Genomic DNA, 27,204 nt, shown 5'->3' on the forward strand with positions numbered 1-27,204 from the left:
TATATATATATATATATGATATTATCTGACTAAGTTGGGTTGAGTGGGCTAAAGATGGGGGTCGGCCTTTAGTTCCGTTCCTCCTGCTCAAAATAATATCTTCACACTCATCTATACCCCACAGCCATGATAATCAGGATATTTGGATTCTTGTGTGTGCACTTGTTTAGGTTTAATCCACTTGCTATTGATCCAGCAGGCTTTGATTTTTTACAACGACCCCCATAGCTTATTTCAAACTTTAAATGAAATCCTTCGCTTGATCAATAAAAATGGCAAATGGAATAAATTGTGGCCTTCAGCCCTGTTTTAATTACATGTTTGCGAGTACAGTGGTATCTCCATTGCAGCGTGTAGTCAGACGCACTGGTAGACATGAACGTATAGAATGTGCCATTTTGTTTGTTGAGTGTAGTGTCAGAGTTTGAATGAACACAAGAATGGATGAAAATGAGTCTTTCCTCATCTTGTGCAGCACACAACTAGGTGTTGTTTATGGTGAAATAACTAATTAGGTCCTACAGGTAGTATTAGCAAGATCATGTACAGCCCCAAAGGAGCAGTGACGGAGTTTGTGTGTTATGAGAGTGTTTAGAGTGTACAGAGAAAGAAAAAGAGCAGCTGCCACTCAGAACATTGTTTCCTCTGAAGCATTCCAGCTGTGACAAGACCATGTTCCCACTGGCCACACACTTTCAGGTTGCAAAAGGGAACTCTGTGCCTCTGCGGTATTGAGCCCTCTTGACTCATCATGACTGAGTGTTTGTCTCACAACAGTGCGCTTGGTTTCATGACGTACTTCAGATTAGAAATAATGCACCTCACCTCTGTGTGTTTACAATCTGTCATAGAAGGACAATTATTTTTAATCTGGATGTTTATAGTGACAGAAGAAGATATATTCTGAATGTTACCATGTAGAGCACCTTTCAGTGGAATTCAATGGAACATGAAGTTTTCAGATCTTTTCAACTCAAGTCGATCTGACAGTGGCTGGTAAACATGCTCTGACAGTATATCACTGTATAGCAGAGTCTTCACAACAGATCAGTCTGAACTGCAGATCACAGAGGAGACTAGAAACGGGTTTATGACCAATGATACAACAAACACATTTGAGTGTGTGGGAGAGAAGAGAAAGACCCCATGCATAACGCTTTATGTATTTTTATTAAATGCATTTTATGGAAACCAATCCCAATCTTAGAGTAAAAAAGATACTTTAAGCTGCCAGTTTGCAATTTTATTTATCATAATTGTAACTTCATATTTTATAATGTAGCTTTACATTACACATATCAGTTACAAATTATGTCTCACTTACAGTTGCAACTTTACATCTGACAATGTGACTTTATTTTTCACAATTTGACTTTATATCTCACAGTTGTGTTGTTATATCTCACAATGTGGCTTTATATATCTTACAATTACATTTTATATCTCGCAGTTGCAATTTTATTTCTCTTATTGTGACTTTAGTATATCTCACAATGTATATTTTTATTATTATTTGATCTGAGTGACCTGAAGCAGAAACAAGCTTCCATACTATTTTTGTGTCATTGTTTCCTAGATATTTATTTTGCTTCGTATGTGGTTTTGGCTTTAATGTCACCATGTACTTGAGCTGACATGGACTGATGATCAAGTTCTCCAGCATTTGAAAATGATTGAGCATTTTGTGCTTCAGTGGAAGCAATAGCATCTTGTCATAATATGGTTAAGGTCTAGAAATTGATCTACAAATGTACACTAGTGTTCAAAAGTTTGCGGTCTTTGGGAACTTGTTGTGCCAAAAGTTATCTTATGCTTACCAAGGCTGAATTTATTATATGAAAATTACAGTAAAAGCATATGTTTATGCAATTTAAAATAACTTTTTTATTTGAATGTATTTTAAAATGTAATTTATTCTTTTAATTGCATAACTGGCAAGGCTGAGATTTCAGCAGTCATTACTCTTCAGTGTCACATGATCCTTAAGAAATCATTCTAATATGCTGATTTGGTGCTCCTTTTTTTATTATTTATAATACAAATGTTTGTTATAGTCTTTACTGTCAATTTGATTAATACAGTGCATCTTTGCTGAATAAAAATAATCACTAACCTCAAACTAAACAATTTTATCTTGAAGTTCAGAATCTTAAATAGTGTGTTTTCTTAAATCATATTTTGTTTTACATTGTTTCCCGTAGGAAATGTTAAACACAAAGTAAAATCAATTTGCAGTCACTGAATAGTAAAATGTAATTATCATTAAAGCTTAACAAGAATGAAACATCACTGATGAGTGAAACACAACTCTAATGAGAAAGCCAGCAGTGGTTTTATTCATTATTTAAGAAGTGAATGCCCTACATTTTGGAAAAGAGAACTCTGCAAATTATCGAGATCAATCATTTTAATACCAAAAGGCATGATTAATTGTTTTAATAAACTGAAAACTTAGCAACAACTCCTTCCCATAAATAACTCTCTGAATATAAGTGTGCTGAACAATGTCACAAGAAACACTGAAGCTGTAATAAGTACAATAAATATATATTTTAGGATAAACATGGTAAGACCAAACATGCACTGACAGCTCTGCAGTTTCCTCTGTAATTTCATGTAGTGTAATGTAGTGCAAATGTTAATGAGGACCTGGTTAACCAGACACAGGGAACCCTGGTGTGACTGCAGGCTTCTGCAGCTGCTTCTGCTAGCACATGGCTTTATTTTGACAGCCGAAGCAGCAGCACTTCTCAAACTCTAAATTTTAAGTATATCGCTGGGAGAACCTTTATACCTCAAATCCACTAAGCCAGAAACGAGAAATTACATAACACCACAGAGAACACATCAGAGCCTATGGGGACCTGCTAGAGTCGAGCAAGAACTGCCCTACTGCACTGCTGTTCACTCAAACTGGAGGAGGATCTATCTGTGCTCATTTGTTAAATGATCAAGGGAAGATACGCTCTTGAGGGTGTTTCATGTTAAACCGCGTGTATAAACTGTGTAGCTCACCTCGGAAACAGTTGTGCAATTGTAGAGCATTTTCTCGCTTGTTTTCCAGCTGGTTGGACGTTTGCACTGTGCTTTTTTTTTGTTTAAACCTTAAAATAAAATTTTTAAAAAAGGCACAATGTTTCATCTGGAAGCAGATTTCAGAAACCCAACACCACAGTTAACGTACCCCCCTGTGAGCTCCATCCACAAGTCCCTTTCGCTGTAAGTCACAAAACAGTTACCTCCTAAAATCTCATGATGCATACTTACATGAAGCTCAGTCTGGCCCAATTTTCTCATCCCTTGACGGTAGCTTCCATAAGAAAGTGTAAAGCACTAAGAATAAAGCCACACCTGAACTGGCTATTTTTCCATTGAGAGCCCATCAGTTTCATGCGTACCTACCAAAGAAAGGTTTGATTCTATTTATTGCTACAATTACAGCTTTTAGTGTCCGGCTCGACAGCAATGCCATTCAATTACACTAATATGGAGATGATTGCAGACCTATTAATGAATTTCCAGCCTGGTGCGGGATAGATAGTGAAATAATTACTCATATCCGCTCTATAGTAAACTTACTTTTTGTAGTCTCTGGGATAAAAAAAACAGCCCAAATGATTTGTTTGCGAGTGTATCCATCGCTGGGACTATTTAGAGCCATCTGTAAGACACCTGTGGCATGTAGATAGATTAACCATGGTGCTTTTACACTTTAGTTTCTCGCTGATAAGAGACTGTTAAGTTCCTGCTGACCACTGATTGTCAAAGCACCTCCAGGAGAGATAATTGGATTTGACTGTGTACAGAATCGGCTCCTGAGTTGGAAATCCGATTGGATTTGGAGAATTGGATTTTTCAGAGTGTGCCAAAATGATTAGGGGACAGAAAATCAAGCACTTTGTTTAGATCAAGCCAATCAACTGTAAAAGCTTTTAAACGTCTTTAACCTGTATGTTCACTGACTGGAATTGAATGATATAGGCTTATTAGGATCTTTGTGATGCTAGTTTCATTGTCTTGATGTTTCCTGTGTGTTTTTATAGGGAAGAAGACCGGGATATTTCTCCTTTTTGGATCCGTTCTCTCCTGGGGTTTGGCTTTTCATGTTGCTGGCATACCTGGCAGTCAGCTGCGTGCTCTTTTTGGTGGCAAGGTAAATATTCAGCTCCATACTGACACCCACTGGATCTTATTAGTACCGACATTATCTTGAAAGGGGAAGTGCAGCTAAAAAATGGAAGAAAGTCTCTCATGATGTACTGTACTTATCATCTTGTCACTCCAAACCTGTGACTTTTTGAAAGAAGATTTTAAACAACTTTGACTGATGAAAGTGGAATGCTCCAAAATAAGAGTTGTACATCTTGAATCTTCCATTATAGTACTGGTCTTCTGAAGTCATACATGTTTCTAAAAACAGACTGAAATTTGTAATACACAAATTTTATTTGACTGATTTTCACAGATTTCAAATTGTGTGAAAATTTAAACAAAAAAATTTGATTGGTTGATTGGTTGATTGGTTGATTGATTGAACCGTTACTTTAACACTCAACTAGACATTATGGGACAGAGTTACTGAACAGGGCAGATTAGCATGAGACCCAAAAAAGCACTTTTGTGGAGCGTGAAAGACATTCTCCAGACCTTAAACCTAACCCTGAATCCCTGGTTTGTCAGAATGCTGTTCTAGGATCAGTATAGGTGTATCTGTAGACATTTCATTTTAAACTCACTTTTTATTCCGGCTTTGCATTGGATCAAAATAAGAAATGTCATGTTTTATACTCTTTCACAGTAGCCTGCTGATTTTCCAGCATTCTGCAGGACAACGGGGGTGTTGTGCGTTACCTTTATTACCTGTCAAGACATTTTTATATAAATTCATAGTCTGAGCTTTTGTATATGTTTTTCTTTGCTTGCCTCTCTATAATGTGTATATTTTTACACATCTGTTATTGAAATACGACCTGTGTTTTCTTTGCTGCATCGCTTGTGTTCGGCATTTCAACCGAGCTGTAATGCGAGGTTGTCGCACACCTTGAAGAGTAACTCAGCAGCGTCCTGCAGTGCAGTGCATTTTTATTAGTGTCCTGTCAGTCACGGCTAAAGCTTGCACAGCCCCTTCAGGGAACAAAAACCAGGTTACGTGGCCAACAGGGAGCACTGGTGACTTCATGCTTTGCCAACTGTTAAAATTGTTCCTGGCTCATTTATGTTTACTACCTTTTATCCTTTCTTCTTTTCTCACTCTTGGCATACAGGCTAACACCTTATGAATGGTACAACCCTCACCCCTGCCTGAAGGGGCGCTGTAGCCTGCTCATTAACCAGTATTCTCTGGGCAACAGTTTCTGGTTTCCTGTGGGAGGTTTCATGCAGCAAGGATCCACTATCGCCCCTAGAGCCCTGTCCACACGTTGCGTCAGTGGAGTATGGTAAGAGTGCACGCTATATATTGTCTCCATTGTAAAAAGACCTGCATTGATGGTCACAAACATATGTTGTGTTCAGATGATGCTCTCCAGGATGCGATTTATTAGGAATGTACAGAATGTCAGGGAATTTATATATATTTTCTTATAAATTTTGTATGTAAGCCTCAGAAATGTTGGCTGTAGGTCTTGTCTTCAAGACCTTCGAGAAGTCTTTCCCTTCTTTATGCATTCAATTTGGATTTAGGTCTTTAATTTTGGGGTCAACTAGTTTAACCAGCAAGGCCTCACTCAAAACCAGTTAGATTTTGCCTGCCTAAACTGGTTTGCCAGCTCAACCAGCACCCAAACCAACATTACCCAGCCAGTCGAAGCTGTTCTGTTTCTCTGTTTCAGCAGAGTATAACATTCTGCTGTACCCTGATCTCATTGTCAGTTGCTGGAAACCGCAGATAAAGTGCTACTCTCAATTGGCCTCTGTTTTTCTGCTGCGTTATTGTACTGTCATTTTTCGAGGCCTTCGTCGACTGCAGCTCACCGAGGTCAGTGGAGAATAAAAGCGAGCTATTTTTGAGTATTCTGAACGGATGTACAGTATTCAGAGGTGCCTTTCAACTTCTCATTCCGATGCGGAGCTCACAGTAGCGCCGAGCTCTATTGATGTTGGGTCAGAGCTTTGCGTTCCTCGTGTCTAAAACTGGTTTGTCATTCCAGGTGGGCCTTCACCTTGATCATCATCTCTTCCTACACAGCCAACTTGGCGGCCTTTCTCACTGTTCAGAGAATGGAGGTGCCCATCGAGTCCGTGGACGATTTGGCTGACCAAACGTCCATAGAATACGGCACCATGCACGGTGGATCCACCATGACATTCTTCCAGGTGAGATCTCCAAGGACAAAATGCAAGAGAACTCCACCCACAAATCAATGGCCTGTCGGCAGGTTTATTGACCATGTCGCTAGCACTCTTCCCTACTTAGGGATTTATCTGTTTGCTGTCTTAATATCAATGCCATTCGATATCTTGCCCTCTCCAGAGGGCCGCCCAGACTAATTCAAGCCTTTTGATGCGTCGAAGGGATGTTTCTCGACCCGCCCCTCAGCAAGCACAGACTGTTTCACATATTCAGTTGTCACATCAACATGTCAAACTGTCAGCTTATCAACAGCCAAGTCCATGGTTAACAAATTCAGTCTCTCCTCTTCACAGCTGTAGTGATTGGCTGTCAAGACACCAGACAAAAATTGTGGAGCAGATGTAACAATCCTAATATCTCCTGTTTTCGGGTTAGAACTCTCGCTACCAGACGTACCAGCGCATGTGGAACTTCATGTACTCCAAGCAGCCCAGCGTGTTCGTGAAGAGCACTGAGGAGGGCATCGCCAGAGTGCTCAACTCTAATTATGCCTACCTGCTGGAGAGCACCATGAACGAGTACTACCGCCAGCGCAACTGCAACCTCACCCAGATCGGAGGCCTGCTGGACACCAAGGGCTATGGCATTGGCATGCCTCTGGGTGAGAAAGAATTAGAGAGAAAACAATGAATAGAGGTTTATGTGGAGTTAGCAGGATTTTTATTGACTGAAATGCAACCAGAGTGCAAAAAGATCTGCATAAAAATGTAGCAGGGAATCTTGCACATTATGGAGAATTTTTGGTTGCTTGTCGGATTGTATGATGTGATCTAAGTGAGATCTTGGGTTGAAGCCAGGGCAGACTGTGCAACGTCAACTGCCATTTGTGCTACTGAATGATAAACAACTTTGGTCACGATTGACAGTGTTGACTGGTGGATCAATCGTGTCACAATCTGACATGCTCATTAACATGTGTACTGGTACACACATTCAAGCAAACCCTCGCACTAATATTTGTTTTACCTGAAAGAAAAGAAAATGTCTAAAGGCAGTCCGTGTCAGTGTGTAGGCAAAAAAAGGCAATTTAACTTCTTTTTTTTTAAAGCAAACCTGATGTAGTAATAGTAACTCTTATAATATTTAAGTGGATAGTTCAACCAAAAATTTTAATTCTCTCTAGATTTACTCATCTTCAAGCCATACCAGGTGTATATGATTCTCTTCTTTGAGACAAATACATTTGGATTTATTTTCAGGAGAATTTTCATTATTGGGTGAAATATCCCTTTAAATTAATGAATTTATTATTTTTTTTATATCAAAAATGTTAATAGGAAATATTTTGTAACATTCTAAATGTATTTACTGTCATTTCTGATCAATTTAATGCATCCTTGCTGTACTTTTAAAAATCCTGAAGTAGTTTAAATATGTTGTTTTATGCCGCATGCCGTGTAAACCAGTTATATACAATACTCTTGCAGACATGCATGTCATCAGTTACTTTGTTCTTATTGGTTATTTATTGGACGCAGTAGCATTCACATTTCCCAACTATGACCTAACATTTCGGACACTCTCAGAACTTCGTCTTCATCAGTGACAATATTACAGTAAGCTATCCAAGACTGCCAGTCTCGTCCCATAATGATAGAAATCTTTTATGTCTCAGATGGCAAAATTATAGAAAAAATTGCACAGTGCGCACCAGGCTTTAATCAGATAACTGAAGTTAAATGAATCCATTGACTGAATATAATTTGCACTGAATTGATTTGTACCAAGCTATGTCCAACCGATGTTTTAATCAACATGATTAATAGCAAGGTTTAGTTTACAATAAGCGAAACGAACGCCATGACAGGAGTGGACAGGACTATACATAATATATGCATCCAGAAAATATACATCCAGCTCTGGCTTCTCACATCTCTAAGATGAATATTTTGTTTCAGGCACGGTCTACAGAGATGAGTTTGACCTGGCCATACTCAAGTTACAGGAGGAAAACCGCCTAGAAATCCTGAAGAGGAAGTGGTGGGATGGTGGCAAGTGTCCGAAAGAGGAGGATCATCGAGCAAAAGGTGAACCACCTGTCACTCAACTGAAAGTCCAAACAGAATCTTTTATGAAACTTTTATCATGTTATGTGTTTTTGCGTAGGTCTGGGCATGGAGAACATCGGTGGGATCTTCGTGGTGCTTGTGTGTGGTCTTCTGGTGGCCATCTTCATGGCGGTGCTGGAGTTTGTATGGATGCTTCGTCATACGCCAGGAACAGAGGTGAGAGAGGGCTATTTTACCTGCCTCTGCTTTCTGTCCTTCTCCCCGCCCTCGCACCTCCTTCACTGAACTCCCCACACCCCATCCCGAGCCTCACAAACAGCACACCAAATAATATACCTCAAACTGCTGTTTGTTTATAATGTATTCATGACTAAGTGTGATTGCCCATATTCATAGAGCATTGTCGGTAAATCTGCCGATGTGTGTGTGCGAAGTGATAATGGACTAAATGCCATTTGAAGACTGGTCGGGAATATGGGTGTTTGTGTGATTGTGTTTGTATTGTATGTCTCAACGTCAAGTCAAAATGAATAGTTTAGTGCAGTTTAACTTTTTTTTTGATGAGTAGACTGAATATTTGCATTATGCCTAAGGGAAATGTAGCTTTGCGTGTTAGCATTAGGTAATGCTAATAGTGTGTCTGTGTTTGTTTGTGTGTGTGTGTGAGATGCATTCCTGCATGTAAGTATATACTCAGCACCTTAAACTGCACTGGCATGGCTTGTCATCCAATAGGTAACAACTTTCTGTCCTGTATAACTGGTGTACATATCTTTATGCATACTATATCACATTGGTCTAACACCAAGATGGCCACATTACAGCTCCTAGAATCACATCATTGTTTGTTTGCAGTGCCTTTTCAACCTCATAACATTGCCAAAAAATTGGATTGATCAGATTTTAAAAAATAAATAAAAAATCAGCAATGTATTTGAGATAGACCTTAGTCAAGGTAGCACCATTTTTAATTTTTGACAATTTCAGTTGTGAAATGTATGTGAACTAGTATCTTTATACAGTGCGTGCCGTTGTAAAGACTGCAAGTCTATCCCCTGCAGCCTCATTTTCATTGAATATGGTGTCTAACCTGACTAAGGTCTAATGTTCAGAAAACTGCACTGGTTGATCTTCAGCTACTCAGTTCTGGATTTATCAGCGTATCAGAATCCATTGATCGCAACAAGAATCCACGCAATCAGAAATTTAGCATTAAGGGTGAAAGATTTCCTCATGCAGATTTTGCACCAGGTTCAAGTTGGTCCTACAGATTCATTGTTTACCAACAGAAAGCTGCTTGGTTTGAAAGGGACTTCTGTGCCAGCTGTGCTTCACACAATGTTACACTATTAACAATAGATAATTGTGCCTTTTTTGTGACCTCATCTTAACATACTGGCACTTAACAGGACATAAATTCAAAGGTTAAATCCTCAGTGATATAGTGCTGAGGACTTAAAATATTTTGTAACAGTACAATAAGTGGTTTAGTTTGAAGGGATATGCATAGTATTTCCCTTCAAATTTGATGTCAACACATGAAATTAAGGTTGGGGAAACTACTGAAGACAGAAGAAAAATACTACTGTTAAACAACAATCAAGAGAAATGAACGATTCAAAGCAAAGATGAAGTATTTAACAGTCCTTAATCAAAACTTTATTTTTGTAATACTGTGCGATATTATTCCATCTATGACAGAATTCCATTAAGATGACAAATAGCACCAGAGGACATGGGAAAATGCGGCAACTCTGTTCCCAGGGTGATTCAAAATATATATATGCGTTCAAATAATCAGACTTTAATCATATTTTATTAAGTAAACTATCATCAAAACTCATTGATAACTCATTGACAGTTTTTCAAAGCAAAAGGCACTGCATACAAAGAATGACCCAAACACAGCAGCTCCACTAACCTATCAGTTTTTTTTTTGTTTTTTTTATGCGAATCTAACAGAATACATTTAAAGAAGTGAACTTGTTGAGAATGTAATGAGCACACACCGAGATCAGCAAGCGCTTCAGGACATGTTCTCTGATTTCTCCGCTGTGCATCAGTCAGATAAACAGCTACCACCCCTGTATAGCCCAGTGTTATTTTTGATCAATGCTCTGGCTGTGCTGCCTTCCACCCCCTGTGAGCAGTGTGTCAGCGAGACCCCCTGGCCTCTCTTTCTCTCTCTTTCTCTCCCTCTGTCACCGTGTCTGTTCCTCACAGCTGTCCGTGTGCGAGGAGATGCTACGAGAGCTGCAGGGCATCGTGCTGTGTCAGGAGAGCCTGCAGTTACGGCGCAGACGCGGAGCTAGTGTGTTGCGACCGCAGCCTCTGCCCCTGGACGAGCGACGGGCGCGGGCAGCAGCAGCGAGCCTCAGCAATGGCAAGCTGTGCACGGGCACCGGCCTGCCCGAACCCCTCTCCCACAGACTGGTGCAGGAGGCCGCCCTGGTGGCACGAGGGTGCAGTCACATTCGCATCTGCCCAGAGTGCCGGCGCTTCCAGGGCATTCGAGTGCGCCCGGCTGGCCCTCCATCGCCCAGCCCCAGCGAGGAGAGTATAGAGTGGGAGAAGGGCACCAACAACAGTGAACACGAATAACCTCTATGATCTGCGTCAGATAGACGGTAAACAACGCCTTTACTGGACCCAGAGATAATGGGAACGTAGACTCCGGAGAAGGAGCTAAAGAAGAAGCTGTCCATGCTGCTCGATTCAGCCCAGGAGCTGCGTCTGGTTTCTGTACACTGTCTTTACGGCCCTCTGCTTTTGGGGGACACAGCAGAGGGGCTTTGTACTATGCAGTATATTTGTCTAAATGTGCTGTTGATTTATTTTTAAATTATTCCTCTTTTGTTGTGATACCAGTATATTGCTATTATCTCCTTCTCACGACACCCGTTTAGTTTCGTTTCTGAGTGCCAAAATACTCTGCATTCATTTTGTGCTGTTGCCATCTCATTCCAGCCCCTGAAGGAGTAACTATTTTTATTAATAGTTATATTCTATTAAAGGTTTTGGGGATGTTTCTGAATGTTTGGTGTGCATGTATGAGGGTTTTAGATGCTACTGAATGGAGAAGAACATGATAAAAAAAAAATTATTTTACTTTATAAATTTTTTGGTTAAAGAAATACTTTGTATTCTTTTAATTTGTTTGAGTTTTAATTCATTTTGTTGCACTACTGGGATATGAAAACTGCACACAGTTGTGGGGGAAATGGAAGATTATGCTCCCATTTAGGAAATTCGCATTGGGAAACTAACTTGTATTTCTATATTGACCCCTAATTTTGCCATTCCAGCAGGGCGCTTGGAGATACCAGATGTGTTCACTTTCAAAACAGATGTCAGGAAAGTGAGATCTGAGGTCATTTTGTTCCTGTCAATGTCTTACATTTTTCTGTACCACTCAATACATGATGAAATCCACTACTGACAGGGTCGCTCCATCTAGACATATCTGTGTGTTGACACATTGGAGATCGTAGGACTATATAGTTTCAGGTATTTCTTTATATTGCATAACATCTCATAATGTTTAAAGTTTAATGTTTTTTTCCTTGTTTGAAACCAGAAACATGTATTTGTTTATGTGACATCTTGGATTCATGGATTCTGTTTTTTTTTAAAAAGGAAAAAAAAAAGACATCTGGTGAACACTCTTTTAAAACTGGATTCAACCAATCAGTTTTTCAATGTATCACAGCTGATGCAGAATTTGGATACCAAAATGAAATTATTTTATTAGGCATGATGTTACCCTCAACTTGCAGTGCCAAACTGTAATAAATTGCCTTCACATTTTGGAGAGCCATTAGAGGTTCGTTGCTACTCCTGTTGATTTTTTTTTTCTGCGCATTTCTATTGAACTGAATCCATTTCTACATGATATTTCAATACAGTGTTGGTGCCTGACGAAAATAAATGGCATTGTGTTCAGTTCTGTGAAAGGTTGGCTCTGATCTTGAAGGTTTTGTCTCTTGGATCTGTCGGCTCTATCTGTAAACATTTGTTTTTCTATGTGCACAAATACAGCTCCATTAATTTCCTATCGCGGGCTAGAATGGTTCTGCAGGTGGGTTTTCGCTGGATACTCAGACCCACAGACAACTCTATCTTTTATTTGGGTAAAAGTGAAGAAATATTGCCAAAAGAAAAGGTGCATATAGTAATTATTCAAATTTCATAAAAGTATTCAAAAGTCAGAAGAAATGTCAAAATCGATATGTAAAAATCATATCGTTTTGGAAAAGTGGAAGAAGAAATTTGCATTAGGAAACTAACTAGAATTGATAATTTCCTTTATTTGTTCCATTCCAGCAGAGCACTTGGTGGTATCAAATGTGTTCGCTTTCAAAAAACCATGTCAGGAAAGTGAGTTCTGAGGTCATTTTGTTCCTGTAAAGGTCTTACATTCATCTGTAGCACTCAATACATGATGAAATCCATACTGACAGGGTCACTCCATCTAGACATATCTGTGTGTTGAGACATTGGAGATCATAGGGTAAGATTAGTATTTACAATTTCGGCAAAAGTAAAGAAATATTAACAAAAAATGCACATGCAGCAATTATTCAAATCAGTGATTAAAATCTAAATTAGTGATATAATTCGTACAGAAACATGATTTTGGGGATAAAAAGCAAGCATGAAGGTCCATCCCTTAGCATAACTGCCAGTGGTGTGTGTCAAGCAGAATATATGAAAACATGCATGGAATTTTACCAATTCATACAAATTAGCCACCAATTCACCAAAATGTAACATTGCCATGAGACTGTTTTGGAGCTTCTGTGTTTGCCTCAATCCTGTGTATTTTCAAACTGAAGAAATATCTCCCAACATCTGCCAATGTCTACATGATAGAAATCCATTTAAGTTCCAGGGTTCAACCGAGTTGTCCAGCGCAAAGATGGTTTGATAGTAATGAGTGTGAATTGTTCAGAGACTGAAATGTCATGGCTGAAGACAGGACTTATTATTGAGACATGCAAAGCTTACGGGACAATCAGTCTGGATGCATTCCCGAGGGCAGGGCCTCTATCTCTCTCGGCATACTGCCCTTCTCCAACCCATTTATTTCTTAATTCAGCTCTAACCTGTTTCCACAGAACGAAATTGCATCTCTAGTTTTAATTCCGTCAAGTGTCGCAACTGGTTTCTGTCAAACAAAAAGAAATGTGACTTTTTTGCTGAATTACACTTAATGACATCAGCAAACTTGGTGTCATGCCTTCAAGTACGCGTTCCATTCAGCGTTGGCAAATGGGGGCGCTATCAGGGTTGCTAGGTTTTCAGATTAAACCCACCCAACTGTTACTCAAAACTAGCCTAAAACTAGTACAATCGCATTCTGGGGATTAAAATACATGTAACATACAAGTCTTTAGCAGTGTTCAACCCATGGACAAGAAATATAACCTGCGGCAACAGTGTTAAAGTAGCCCAATTCCACGGGAAAACCACGGACTTGGCAACACTGGCACTAGAAACCTAGCAACATATTTAAGGTCCCCTTCTTCGTGATCCCATGTTTTAAACTTTAGTTAGTGTGTAATGTTGTTGTTAGAGTATAAATAATATCTGTAAAATTCCAAAGCTCAAAGTTCAATGCCAAGCGAGATATTTGATTTAACAGAATTCGCCTACAAAAAAACGACCCGTTTGGACTACATCCCTCTAGTTCCTGCAGTAATGACGTCACTAAAACTGTTTTTTGACTAACCTCGTTTGGGCTTCCCAGGGACGCTGTACTTGGAGTTTAATGGTTACAATTTATGTTTAACTCGGTTCCCGAAAATTATAATCCACTTGTAAAACTATGTGCAGCACATTTTGCTGAGGACAGCTTCCTCAATCTCAAGCAGTTTAATGACGGATTCGCACAAAGATTATTCTTGAAAGATGGAGCAGTTCCCTCTTTGTCTGGAGAAGGTGTTGTTTATGGACCACAACCGGTAAGTTTATTTTATTATTTAAGTTGGTGCGTTTAACAGATTCTGTAACTTACTACACAAAGGGCAACGCTGTTTAGCTTTGTTAACTAGATGTTAGGGCTGTGCAAAAAAACGAATGTGATTTTCATGCGGATCTCGTCAGTAATAAACGCTCCTGTGATTATAAGTACATCTCCAGCACATGCTCCTGCACACTTGCTTCTCAAAACTAGTCCAATCACGTTATCATGAGGTCAGCCTGCTCTAAGCTGGTGTCGAATCACAACACAGGAACCGCTGGCCCAATCAGAACTCGTTACGTATTTCTGAAGGAGGGACTTTATAGAACAAGGAAGTCTTCAGGCCGTTTTTGTGACAGTGAAAACAGCGGTATATGTAAATTTTGTGAAAAATACAGTTGTTTTTTTACACGCGAAACATGAACACATGTTATATTGCACACTGTAAACACAATGAAAGCTACAAAAAAAGCGCGAAAAACGGGACCTTTAATATTTGGCAGGAATGAGTATTCTTGTTTAACATACAAGTGATTCAGCTGATTAAATGAGCAATATATATATATATATATATATATTATAAATTCAGTAGACTCCTAAGAAGATTTTTTTTCCATTCCACTGTCCTGTCCAGTAGCGGTTTTAGGCACGGGCGAACCGGGCAGCCGCCCGGGGCGTCATTTTTTCGTGACACATTGGGGGCGGCAGCACGAGCAGATAAACAAAAAATCCTCTGTGTCGCGAAGCGGTTTTTCGTCATTTATATCATTTCACTGTGTGTGGAATTGGCAAATTGGCGCTCCCTGCAGCTGCCGGCGCCCCTGCTCGCTAAAAATATCCACTGAAGCTTTGTGTTGTGAGAGAAGTGTAAGGGGGTGGGGCGAGAGGCGCGTGCGACCTTTCACCTCTGGGTCTCTCTCAAATGGAACGGGTAGGGCGGGGGTTATTATTAAATATAATTAATAATAGGCTAAAGTCAGTCACACACCTCGACTTTCTTCCAAATAACGCACATTTCATTCATAATGTTATAATACAGGCCTATAGTTCCTGCAAATGAAACTAGGTGATACAAGACGATTATGTGGTCATCAAGGTGAATTGGTTTAGCCTTGACTTCTGGTCCTGAGTGACAGTTGGGGGGATGGGAAATCTGTTGATTGTCGAGTGCCAAATAAACAGAGATGGAGAAGAAAAGGTAAAGTCAGGTGCCCAATTTCGAAAAAAAAGAAAAGAAGAAGAGGAGAAACGAGCAAAAGATAAAGGTATGCAACTATTGTCTCTGTATGATCACAGTATCCATTTCATGAATGAAGGGCTAATGTTAATTGGTGGTGGGTATAAGTCTTTGTTAACCTTTTTGCTATGATGCTTGCTATGCTTATACAACAATAATTTGGTTTCAACTCAATCACGAGATCTAATTTATAATATTGTGCTTTGCAATAAAACTGTTAAAAGACCTCTTTGCCTCTACTTCTACCTAGCATGAGCTTTCAGGTGTGAATATCGTGTGTGTGTGTGTGTGTGTGTGTGTGTGTGTGTGTGTGTGTATGTGTGTGTGTGTGGGCTACAAGACAACTGCAATTTAATGTAATTTTAATATTTCTGATAATTTATGAGTAGGACTGTGTTTTTTCACTGCTATGTGTTTTGAGTAATATGCCAATATGCTGTCTGATAGAAATGCCTGGAGCTGAACCCCCACTGAGCCCCACTGGCCCTCACATCTGACTGACAGGATTCGGACTGAGCTGGTTCACAGAGGACCAAGTAAAGTGCCACCTGGCTTTGTTTTCCGTAGGAATGAGAGTAATGGGAGAAGTTGCCACCACTAATATTTTAAGAAGACATTAGTAAGTGGTGAAAAGATGGCAAGAAGTTGGCTGATTTATTCAATCAAGAACAACAGCCTCTTTTGCTTCTGCTGCAAATTGTTTTCCAAGAGGAACATCAATTTAACAAGTGCAGGAATGGCAAATTGGAGACATGCATGCAATGATCTCACATCATATGAAAACAGTTGTTATAATAAAATATTGCTGTTTGTGCAGAACTTTGTTTGCTATTTTTTTTGTGTGTGTTTTGGCGCTCGAAAGGGGTCTCGCCCAGGGTGTATTTCAATGTAGAACCGCCACTGGTCCTGTCTTATGTTTTTTAAAAGCTAAAATGTATTCTGTGTGAATGGCCCCACACCCTTATGAAAATTAACCATGGTTATTAGGCCTACTACAAATAATACTGAAAAACCACAGTTACTATATTTAAACCATGGTAACCACAAATCAGCCATGCTTTTGCTTCACTAACCATAGTTCAACCATGGTTTTTGAAATGGTAATCAATACGCCAAAAAAAATGAATAACAAATTCAATTTAGGCATTTCAATGTTACTTTTTATGAATTGTGTTAACTTGCCACATCTAAATATTTCACAAATGTATTATCAGTAGTATATATTAAAACAGTACATTCTTCTAAACGTTTCATTTCTACAAATCCTTTTCAGACCACTGGTTTGTCACCTACAGTTGAATTTACAGTGATCCTGGACTCTTTTTAATATTCTAAAACATTATCCAAGGTATGTATAGGACAATATGTTATTTTTCATCTTTGTTTTAGAAGGGAAGTGCTGTTAAAACATCCCTGTGAGTGCAGGTAGAGATAATGTCATGTTCATTTTGCCACCTTTTGTTCTCCGGCAGTGCTTGAATGAGTAGAACAACCGTCGCACCATTATAGATTAAGTGAAACAAAAGTCTTTTGCCTTCATCTGCTTTCCATTTATTTCCCCTCTGACTGTCCGATCTCTTTGGGAGATGAGCAGACCACATACTGCTGCATGTGACTGTACTGCCATGAGCTTTCCATGAATGTAAAATTTGTGACATTTAATAACACAAGAATCTGTGTAATCAAGGTTTTAGTACTGAGATGATGTTTGTAGAGCTTATTCTAGACAGTCAGTTCTCCTGGGAAATCTCACATCCGTAAATCAACAGCTGGCACCTGTCAGGGGCATTAGAGCATTACTCTTGGACTCATACTGAGAAGAACACAACAGGTACAAATCCTACACATTCTATATGGAGAAAAATACACCAGAAGAGGGTTATTAAATTATTTGAGTAAAATCATTTGAAAACACTTAGAAAATTAGACCAACAGAGACACCTGCTGGAGACAGAATGAGCTGCACTGTCTGTCGTAAGCGGTTTGGATCAGAGAACTTCATTCATCAAACTCTTGTAGGATAATTCCGAATGAATGAACTGTTTACAAGGAAATTCAGTCTGCTTGCTTCATAAATTAGGCCTGAACACATGTTTGCATATAAACACAATGTTTAAACCGCTTTATCAAATTACGCTAATAAATTTGTCCAATTGTCCATTATGTTTCATAGTTCAAAATGTAAACAGTATTACATTTTTATAGGATATATCAGCTGTAAAATCAGATGTCTTGAGTCTTCATGTTTCTTCGAATTCAATTCACATGTGAAACTAATTTCAAAAGTCCCTAATTTCAATTAAAGTCAGTTTGACCTTTTTATGGTGAAGTGATAATTAGCACAATGTTTTGTTGTTGTTGTTTGCAGATCAACTTTCGGATCAACTTTTAGACCTCAGTTTAAGTTGATATCAGGACAAGTTAGCGTCCCAAGCCTGCAAGATTGAATATATGAATCTATACTGTACCTTCAATTTGTCAGAAAGATTTATGAACGTTTCAAAGCAAGTCTCTTATTCTCACTAAGCTGCATTCATTTAATCTAAATACAGTAAAACGGTGATGTTGTAAAATATAGTGACAGGTTAAAAGTACTGTTTTCTATTTGAATGTATTATAAAAATGTAATTTATTCCTGTGATGGCAAAGCTGAAATTTCAGCAGCCATTACTTGAGTCTTCAGGGTCACGTGATCCTTCAAAAAAAGAAAAAAAGAAAAGAAATTTGGTGCATATAGAAAATTTGAAAATACTGCTTAATATTGTGAGAGGTTTTTCAGGATTCACTGATGAATAGAAAGTTCAGAAGAACAGTATTTATATTTAAAAAAAACTCTTTTGTAACATTATAAATCTCTTTACTGTCACTTTAAAGCATCCTAACAAAAAAATATTATTAATAATAAATAAATGTAAAAAAACAAGAACAAAAAAAACATACTAAATACAGAAGTTTGAAAACTCCCGGCCTATACAAACTTTGCACATGCATGCAATTGCTTGGTTGTCAAAGCTCAGATATCTTGCTCCAGTTCTGTTCACAGTGTTCAACTAAAGGTGTCCTCGTAAGCTGGTTTCCTGATGAATGACTGTGCTCTGTTCTTCACACTGCAGCCGCATCTCAGACAGGTGAGAGAGCAAACTGTCCAGACAGCCCTCTATCTGGCCAATAACCACCAATTAATAAAAACATACTCAATTTAAGATGAAAAGTAGCTTATTAAACGAGGCATGTCTTGCCATCTGGCACGAGCATCTAGATGTGCAGATGGTCTCTAGCTAAATACTAAATGCTGAAATAGATAACCTTGTGGATGGCAATTAGATTTGTTAACTCTTTAATTAACAGTCAGTTCAATTTGTTTAACTACAGCATTAAATATACTTCATTTCGTTGAGGTAGATTAGTCTGTCACGCTTTGAAATGTCACTAAGCAATTAAAGCTAAGCCTTGTGTAATGCTGATAAAATATGTCATCCATTCAAGTATCTAATATATCTTTTGACACATGCTGATATTTCACTTAATCACTTATAGAGCCGTGACTCTGGCTTGCATGCAATATCTTCTTACACTCTCTCTCTCCATACTGTCCAGTTTGCTTTGGAGGTTAGAAATGATTGTGTCTTTTTCTGCTTATGTCTTCTCTCGTTGCTCTCTTGCTGAATTTAATTTAACCTGACATTTGGCTGATCAAAACAGAGGCCTGGTTTGTCATCAGCACATCATTGGAGAGCATGTGTATGGTTAATGCAGACTCTGCCTATGATAAGCAAAATAATTTGAATGTGTTTATGGCTGGACTTACCGAGCTGCATCTCAAGAAACTGTGCACTCACTTCAAGCCTGTTTACTTTGGTCTGCGGGTCTGTTTCCATGGACTTATACATGATGGTTGAAATCTAAAATCAAGTTTGAGTCAAATACAAAACATATTGTGTTAGAAATCAATTATGTAACTTTTTATTAAAACATACATTTACATTACAAAGTTTATTTACATTTACAAAGTCATTAAGGTGAACACAACATTTTTATATAATGATATTTATAACGTTAGCCTATGTTAAAATCTATATTCTTTTGAGCTTTCTTTTTTTTATCAGAGAATCCTGAAAGCGGTTTACACAAAACTATTAAGCTATTTTTAGCATTGCTAATAATATGAAGTGTTTCTTGAGCAACAAATCAGCATATTAGAATGATTTTTTAAAGAAACTAACACTTTTATTCAGAAATAATGTATTCTCTTTCTCAAAAGTAAAGATATTTATAGTGTTACAAAATATTTCAATTGCAAATAAATGCTCTCTTGTACTTTCTAAAATAAAAAATTGATAATTGATGATATTGATAATGATTTAAAAAAAATGATTGAACACTAAATCAGCATATTATAATGATTTCAGAAAATTATAATTACATTTTATATTATATGAATAGAAAACTGTTATCTTAAATTGTAATAATATTTCACAAAACTGCTGTTTTTACTGTATTTTTTATTCAAATAAATACTGGCTTCTTTCAGTCCAAACTTTCGTTTTTAGTTTGATAAATGGATAAAAATATCATGTAATTTCAAGAAACTAAAGTCCATTAGGTGACCTCAGAATGATTTAAGTTTATTATTTCATATATAAGTTTATGAAATAATGAAGTCTATGAAACTGCCTATAACTAATTATATATATATATGTTAGAAATAAAGATTATTTTTCAGTATCAACAGTTTACATTTGTGGGGAAGCGTCAAGATTTTTACGGACAAATAATTTTGTTTTTTTTTGTTTTGTTTTTTCTCAAAGGCTCTAGCTCCGCTTAAGTGCCCTATTTAATATTAATTAGTGATGGTTTTCTCCAGTGGGATTCGTATATTCATAAGGGAAGCAAATTTTGAGGCGGAGAAAATGTGAAACCTGAAAAAGAGGGCGAGGTCTTACAGGCGGAACCGGAAGTTCAATCACACGAGCACGGGAGGGGAGGGGTCGAAGGCGATGTTTATTTCCCTGATATGTTTATTTATCTAATTCACTATGATATAATTACGCGATCTGATGTTGCATTTTAATATGGAGAAATACTTTGCTGGATTTATAATAATGTGAGTGATCTCTCCCCTAGGTTTTGCTTTTCAGGGCTCTTGACTTGCTCAGCCTGAATTTCTCGTTGCAAAAGCAGCGATGGGAAGTCCGATTCATTTAAACGAATCGGTTGCTTCGAACAAGTCCCCTCAAAGAACCGATTCAACAACTTTTGTACGTAACTTCGCTAGGTCATCACGTGGTCCCTGACACCCAGACTTTAGAACGCAATATCAATATATTTTTTCTCTCTTTTGAAAAAGTATTTTCTCTTAATAATAAAAAATATATATATTCTCTGATTTAAAAATGTCCTATATGTTCAACAGCGTTATACTGTTTTTGCAATTGATTATTGTAATGTTAATTGATTATAATATTACTTAAAATTAAAAAAGAAATAAAGTATTCTAGGACATATGCTAGCTAGTCATGGGTTTAATGTGTTTGTTTTGATTGTGCTCATTGTAATCTCGCGTGTGAATATTGTGGCAATGTTCGCGCTCATATAAATCCTTTCAATTTTAAATATAACTTGCACGTACATTAACATAATACATTTTTTTTACATCTCAAATTTCAGTCCGACCAGTTTTGTGGACAGATTCAACTGATTCATTTTAAAGATCCGGCTCAAATGAACGAATCGGATATGGCTCTGCAGAAGCGCACAGACAGAGAAAGAGAGAGAGACAGAGAGCTGCAGGAAAAGGGAACATCACGCACGGGGTGTCGTTGTGAAAGCAGTTCTTCCTCTACATCCAGACACCTATCTAAACTTATTTTTACACATTATTTTTTTAACGGGATCGGCCGCACTTACCCGAGCCTATACAGCACAGAGTGAAACGGTGAATTCCTACACGGGAGATTTAATGGGAGTCTCGCATCGTTAAAGCGCTTCCCCCCCCTTGACGGACACTCGCTCGAACCGAACCGGACTCGGGCGCTGTCCTCACCGGGGGGTATCCGAACCCAGTTATATTTTGACTGCGAAAAGAACACACCGGAGTCCGAACATGGCAGGAAATCTCAAGAAAGGTGGGGGGCTTATTGGCATGATGAAGGACGCTTTTCAGCCTCACCATCATCTTCACCACTCCCATCACCAGCCCGGGGCCGTGGACAAAAAGACGGTGGAGAAATGCTGGAAATGCATGGATAAGGTGGGTGACTATTAATCAAAACATAAACGATAGATAGCAGCGAGAGAGAGACGCTGTAGCTAGCAGCCTCGGTCTCTTGTTAGCTTAGCCGAGTGGCCTGCGCGGAGTAACGTTAGTCGTCCTAATGCAATATGGCAGGGCAGCTCTGCTTAGCTGAATAGTTTGCAGGCTAACAAACTATATAACTACAGCCGACATAAAACAATGGGGATATCCAGTTTTAGGGAGTAGGTCATTTGCTGTACCCGTACACCTCAGCTTGCCTAGTTATGTTTTGACTTGTGAATATGGTACAGGGTCCTGTGCTATTTGTCCTAGCTTTATAGCTTATGCGATTTCTTCAACTGGTAAATATAGTTTATGTAGCAAGAAGACTTCTAGGAATGCTTTGCACATATTTGTTCAAATGTGACCCCTTCAGGAAGCTGAACAGTGTGGAAATCCCGAAGATTGTTAAGCAACAAGTATCTGACACTACAGATCTTTTTACTGTAAACATAATAGATTAAAGTCGCTTGGTTAAATTGCGTTTGCTCAGTGTAGACGTTTTGATCTTCTCTTTCAACCACTTAACTTACTTGCTGCTCTTTTTTTTTGTTTGTTTGTTTGGATAAACAGGAAGTGTCATATCATTTTTCTCTTATCTCACAAGTACTTACAATATGGATAGAGTGAAATATAAACTGTTTTGTTCCATTCAAAGTATGGCTTTAGACAGCTGTGTTAAAAGCTAGATGTTTTGGGGTTTAATGCAGACTTATCCAAGTATGGTTGGTCTTACAATCAGGAATGGATGTAGCTGCTGGACACACAGTCCGTATTTCACACCTGATATACCATGCAAAGGTTACTGTATTATATTTAATAATTTCTAAGATCTCTAAATGATCAATATTTTGCACACAATCTGCTATATGGCTTCTGCCCTCTGATTGATAGATACCTTTTTATGCAAGTAAAAAGCCTTTTAGTCAAATTGTAATTGTTTACTTTGAGTTTGTGGTACACAAGTATTTTTTATAAATTAAACAAGAATCGTTTTTGTATTGTAAATATTTCAAGATGAAAATTTAAATGACTAAAGCATTATTATATATCAGAATGTCATCTTACATTTTGGCAATATAAATAACAGCAACTACACCAAATTTCACACATTTCCTCAGTTCAGGCCTTTGATAAACGGTGAAGTATTTGCTTTTTCATAAATACAACGTATGTATTACTAAAAAATAAAAAAAAAGATGTTTTTATAAAAAATATTTCATAAATAAACTTGCAATAAAGCGTTCCATTTTAAAGAAACCTATTTTTCTTATGTCTGGCTTTACGGATTTAATGTACTAGGTAATAAACTAAGAAAGAATTGAATCAACTGATGGAGAATCTTTTTGTGTAGTAAAACTTTCAAACTTAAAAATATTTATGCAAACATCTGTCTTCCAGAGTGGTTTTCTTTTGTTGAATTTGCTGCCTCACATTACAAAAGTTAAAGCTGCAGTTCATGGAAAAAAAAAAAAGTTGTGGTTACTGACTTCACACTTCCTGTGATGTTCACACTGATACATAAGCAAAACGGTGCATCTGTCACAGGGGACTGATTTGAAACTTACCCTGCTGATACTTAGATACTAACAATGGTTTAAATTAATTTAAGAACATTTTGAGATGCATGTTGCCAAGGAAAACGATTTAATTTTTACAGAGAAGAGCAGATAATGCATGTTGATTGAAAACTTTGCAACTTCCTATTAGTTTAGTTTCGCACTGCTAGTTTGGTTAGTGCACATGTGACATATCACATTGTCTTCATAAGCGAATCTCCGTTTTTGCAACATAATATTGTAAATGTCCACAAGTGCTGAGACTTAGATTGTGAAACCTTTTAATGATTGTTTAATATGAACATCACGATCAGTGATTCAGGACATATGACATTAGGAGAAGTTCCACATGCAAAACAGGCTTTTCTGAGAAAGTTTATACATATGACATAAACTGTTAAGTCTATTATGGCTTGGCTATTTATTATCCAAAGTTAACTTTTTCTGTGTTATCCATTCAGTTATATTCTATAAATCCTCTGTAAATATTCAACCTCTTACCAAAAACAAAATAACTCTGTTGTGGGTCTTCTGTGTGAACCTTAATATGCAAAAACATCACATAGTCAAAAACTTTAATATAGTATTCTGCATTTGACTATGGGTTTTTCACATGTATTCACCTTGTTTACAAACACATATTACCTACGCCTTGATTCCCTCATAAGGTTAATCATTAAACCACATATCGATTATAGTTTTTGTTGTTGACTGTGTATTTGAATACTTTTATAAGGTCGATCTTGTATTGATGCAGATTTAACACTGTAGATCTTGCATGTCTGAGTGTGTTGTTGCATTGGTGCATTTTAAATAATTTCTATTTTAATCGATTTCCTGGTGGTTAAGTCCAAGCGGACGTTTCCCCACGCTTTTGGATAATTTTTCTGAATTCAGATTATCACTAGAAACCATAATTGAACACACGTCTGCACGTGAACACGTAGATTTATGCGTGTTCGCTGATAATTCTCGGGACGTCCTTTCGTCACAGACTTATCTCCAGGCTGTCAGGACTGGGGGGTGCATGAGAGCCAGAAGTCAGTCTGGATGGTGACCCCCTAGTGATGTCATCAGCTCTCCCTACCCCCCAATCACAGCAGGTCCCGTGCTAAAGACTAAATAGATAAGAGTGTCTGCAAGTACTTGGAGCAGCTGCACACAGCGCTGGCCTCTCATTGCTGGAACGTGCGTCCGCGGCACGGCGCTTCTCATACTCCTAGGGTGGTGACACTTAAGCAGTTCCCCGTTTCCTCAAATTTCCCACCCACGTCTTAATCAATAGTTCAGAAGTTGATGTTGTCTGGCTTTAGTCCAGACAGAAGAGAGCCACTACATCTGAATTAAAGCAAAAGCTATTGGACATCAGTGTAACCATTAAGTTGTTTGTCTAATGAAGTGGTTTGAGGCCATGCACTTAATCATAATGATTTATTGTATTGTATTAATCTGTGTTTTCTTTTTTTTTCTTGAACTATTTCAACAGCTTTGTAGCCTCCAGTAGTGGATGTAATGGCTATATATATATATATATATATATATATATATATATATATATATATATATATGTATATGTGTGTGTGTGTGGAGGTAAGAATGTAAACTAGTGTAGAATTTACTTACTTTTTTTGTTATCTATACAGCAAGGATGCATTAAACTGATCATAAGTGACAGTAAAGACATTTATAATGTTATAGAAAAATATTTCTATTTGAAATAAATGCTGTTCTTTTAAACTGTCTAATCATCAGAAATCTATTATGGTTTCCACAAAAAAAAAAAAATATTAAGCAGCAACTGTTTTCAAGATTGATAAATATTTCCTGAGCACTAAATCAGCATATTAGAATGATTTCTGAAGGATCATGTGACACTGAAGACTGGCGTAATGATGCTGAAAATTCAGCTTTACATCACAGGAATAAATTACATTTTAAAATATATTAAAATAGATATTTTTAGCTATTTTAAATTGTAACAATATTTTACAAAATACTTGTTTGTTTTACTGTCTTTTATTAGCAAATACATTTTGATTTGGAATGAGTGGTATATGATTTTGATAGTCTAATTTTAAACACATGCGTTACATAACATGAAGCTATTTTTGTCAGACTTGGTCAGTTGTAATGAATTTTACATTAATAAAATAGATTTAAAATAGAAGAGAATAAAACTTTTATCGGCTTATTTTTTAATTGATATGTTTCATTTGTAAAGTATTTTATACAAAAGTAAGTCAACACAGTTATTAAACACAATTTCTAATTTTGACTACAAAAGCATACAAAAAGGTGATAAATAATTTTTTATCACTCCGCCTGACCCTAATCTCAAACATTAAACCCCTACAGCACCATGTCATTCCCAGTCACCAGCTGTAAATGTTGTGGAAACTGACATGACAGTGTAGCGCTGTAGATTGCAGAATTGTGTAGTTCAATAAAATTCTTTGGACTTTAAGATTCTTCTATTTGGAATGTTCTGGTGTGTGACCTGTAAAGGTTTTTGTGTGCATTTATGGCTGGGTTAACCGTTTTAAAGCCCTTGTCAGTGTAGTTTTTATTTTTCCCTCACACTGCAAGAAAAAACATGCAAAATGTTGACCCGCAGAGGAAATGAGGCAAGTTTGCAGTTCTTTTTCTTGAATGATAGTCAACTTAATGCGCCTTTAGAGAATTGTACAGAATATTTGTATCAACATATTTGTACAGAGTTCTTTGGCTGCCGTGTTAACAGACAAATATAGACAAATATGTAAGAAATTACATTTTCTGGAAAGAAAAATACTTTTATTCAGCAAGGATGCAAAAAAAAAAAAAGTGGCGGTACAGACATGAATAATAGAAAAGTTTCAAATGAATTTTTTTATTCTACGGGTTCAACGTTGATAATAGAATTTCAGTGGACTTGATACAATATAAAAACTGTAATACAAAACTGAAGTGATTGCATGCCAGTATTTAAATGCTAAGCCATTTACACTGGATTCATTGTTGTTTCTGGGGTTTTTTGTTAGCTCAATATAGTAGCAACCCACCATTTTCATTTTTGCTGATCACTGTTTTGGAAAGATACCATATTTAACATTGTCTGGTTTTGTCTGCTGTTTTGTAGGTGGTACGGTTATGCCAGAACCCTAAGTTGGCGTTGAAGAACAGTCCTCCGTACATCCTGGACCTGTTGCCAGACACCTACCAGCATCTCCGCACGATCCTATCCCGCTACGAAGGCAAGATGGAAACACTGGGCGACAACGAGTACTTCCGCGTTTTTATGGAGAACTTGACCAAGAAGACCAAACAGACCATAAGCCTGTTCAAAGACGGCAAAGAGCGAATGTTTGAGGAGAACTCTCAACCCAGGTGAGTTTCTGACACCATCTCTATTTATAATATTTCAGATGAGCAAGATGCTGCTTTTAGTGCCTTCATAAGCGGCAAACGTTCCAAAAGATGTGTTAAGTACAATCTGTAGTGGCCAAATAAGGTGTCAAACGTTTTCAATTTGACGAAGGCACTGGGTTAGATGTGAAAGTAGACCTCAGAGATCTCAAGCCACCTCGGTTCAGACATTTCCTGAGCTAGTTTATGTTTTTTGGAATTCCCTGCATATTAATTCAGTGTGGGAGGCAAAAGCAGAAGCAGCAAAACATGGTTCGCCAGTCCTTGAATCATGTGAAACCGGTCTCTTCAAAGAATTTGAGTAGAGGTTACATTGAGTCATATATCAAAGATGCAAATGAAGTAGAGCATGCAAGCGCTCACGGATCAGCCAGTGGTCTGAGAT

At 37.7% G+C, this 27,204-nt stretch overlaps 2 protein-coding genes across 4 annotated transcripts in view; both read left to right on the forward strand.

Annotated features, from left to right (window-relative positions):
• The window catches only part of LOC113058435 (glutamate receptor ionotropic, kainate 4-like), a 290,241-nt gene extending 277,938 nt beyond the window's left edge, over positions 1 to 12,303 (forward strand). The window contains exons 15-21 of the mRNA XM_026226340.1: positions 4,044 to 4,153; positions 5,265 to 5,438; positions 6,150 to 6,315; positions 6,728 to 6,953; positions 8,251 to 8,379; positions 8,459 to 8,577; positions 10,585 to 12,303. Coding sequence (XP_026082125.1) covers positions 4,044 to 4,153; positions 5,265 to 5,438; positions 6,150 to 6,315; positions 6,728 to 6,953; positions 8,251 to 8,379; positions 8,459 to 8,577; positions 10,585 to 10,962 — 1,302 coding nt within the window. The 3' untranslated portion in view covers positions 10,963 to 12,303. The remainder of the gene's footprint in view (positions 1 to 4,043; positions 4,154 to 5,264; positions 5,439 to 6,149; positions 6,316 to 6,727; positions 6,954 to 8,250; positions 8,380 to 8,458; positions 8,578 to 10,584) is intronic.
• Positions 12,304 to 21,307: 9,004 nt separating this feature from the next.
• The window catches only part of LOC113058436 (E3 ubiquitin-protein ligase CBL-like), a 31,618-nt gene continuing 25,721 nt past the window's right edge, over positions 21,308 to 27,204 (forward strand). For 2 of the 3 annotated variants that reach the window (XM_026226342.1, XM_026226343.1), the window contains exons 1-2: positions 21,308 to 21,810; positions 26,533 to 26,780. In XM_026226342.1, the coding sequence (XP_026082127.1) occupies positions 21,664 to 21,810; positions 26,533 to 26,780 (395 nt within the window). In that variant the 5' untranslated portion in view covers positions 21,308 to 21,663. The remainder of the gene's footprint in view (positions 21,811 to 26,532; positions 26,781 to 27,204) is intronic. The other variant, XM_026226341.1, reaches the window with a different exon arrangement.

This window comes from Carassius auratus, chromosome 40 (genome assembly GCF_003368295.1).
Source record: "Carassius auratus strain Wakin chromosome 40, ASM336829v1, whole genome shotgun sequence".
NCBI classification, from domain to species: Eukaryota; Metazoa; Chordata; class Actinopteri; order Cypriniformes; family Cyprinidae; genus Carassius; species Carassius auratus.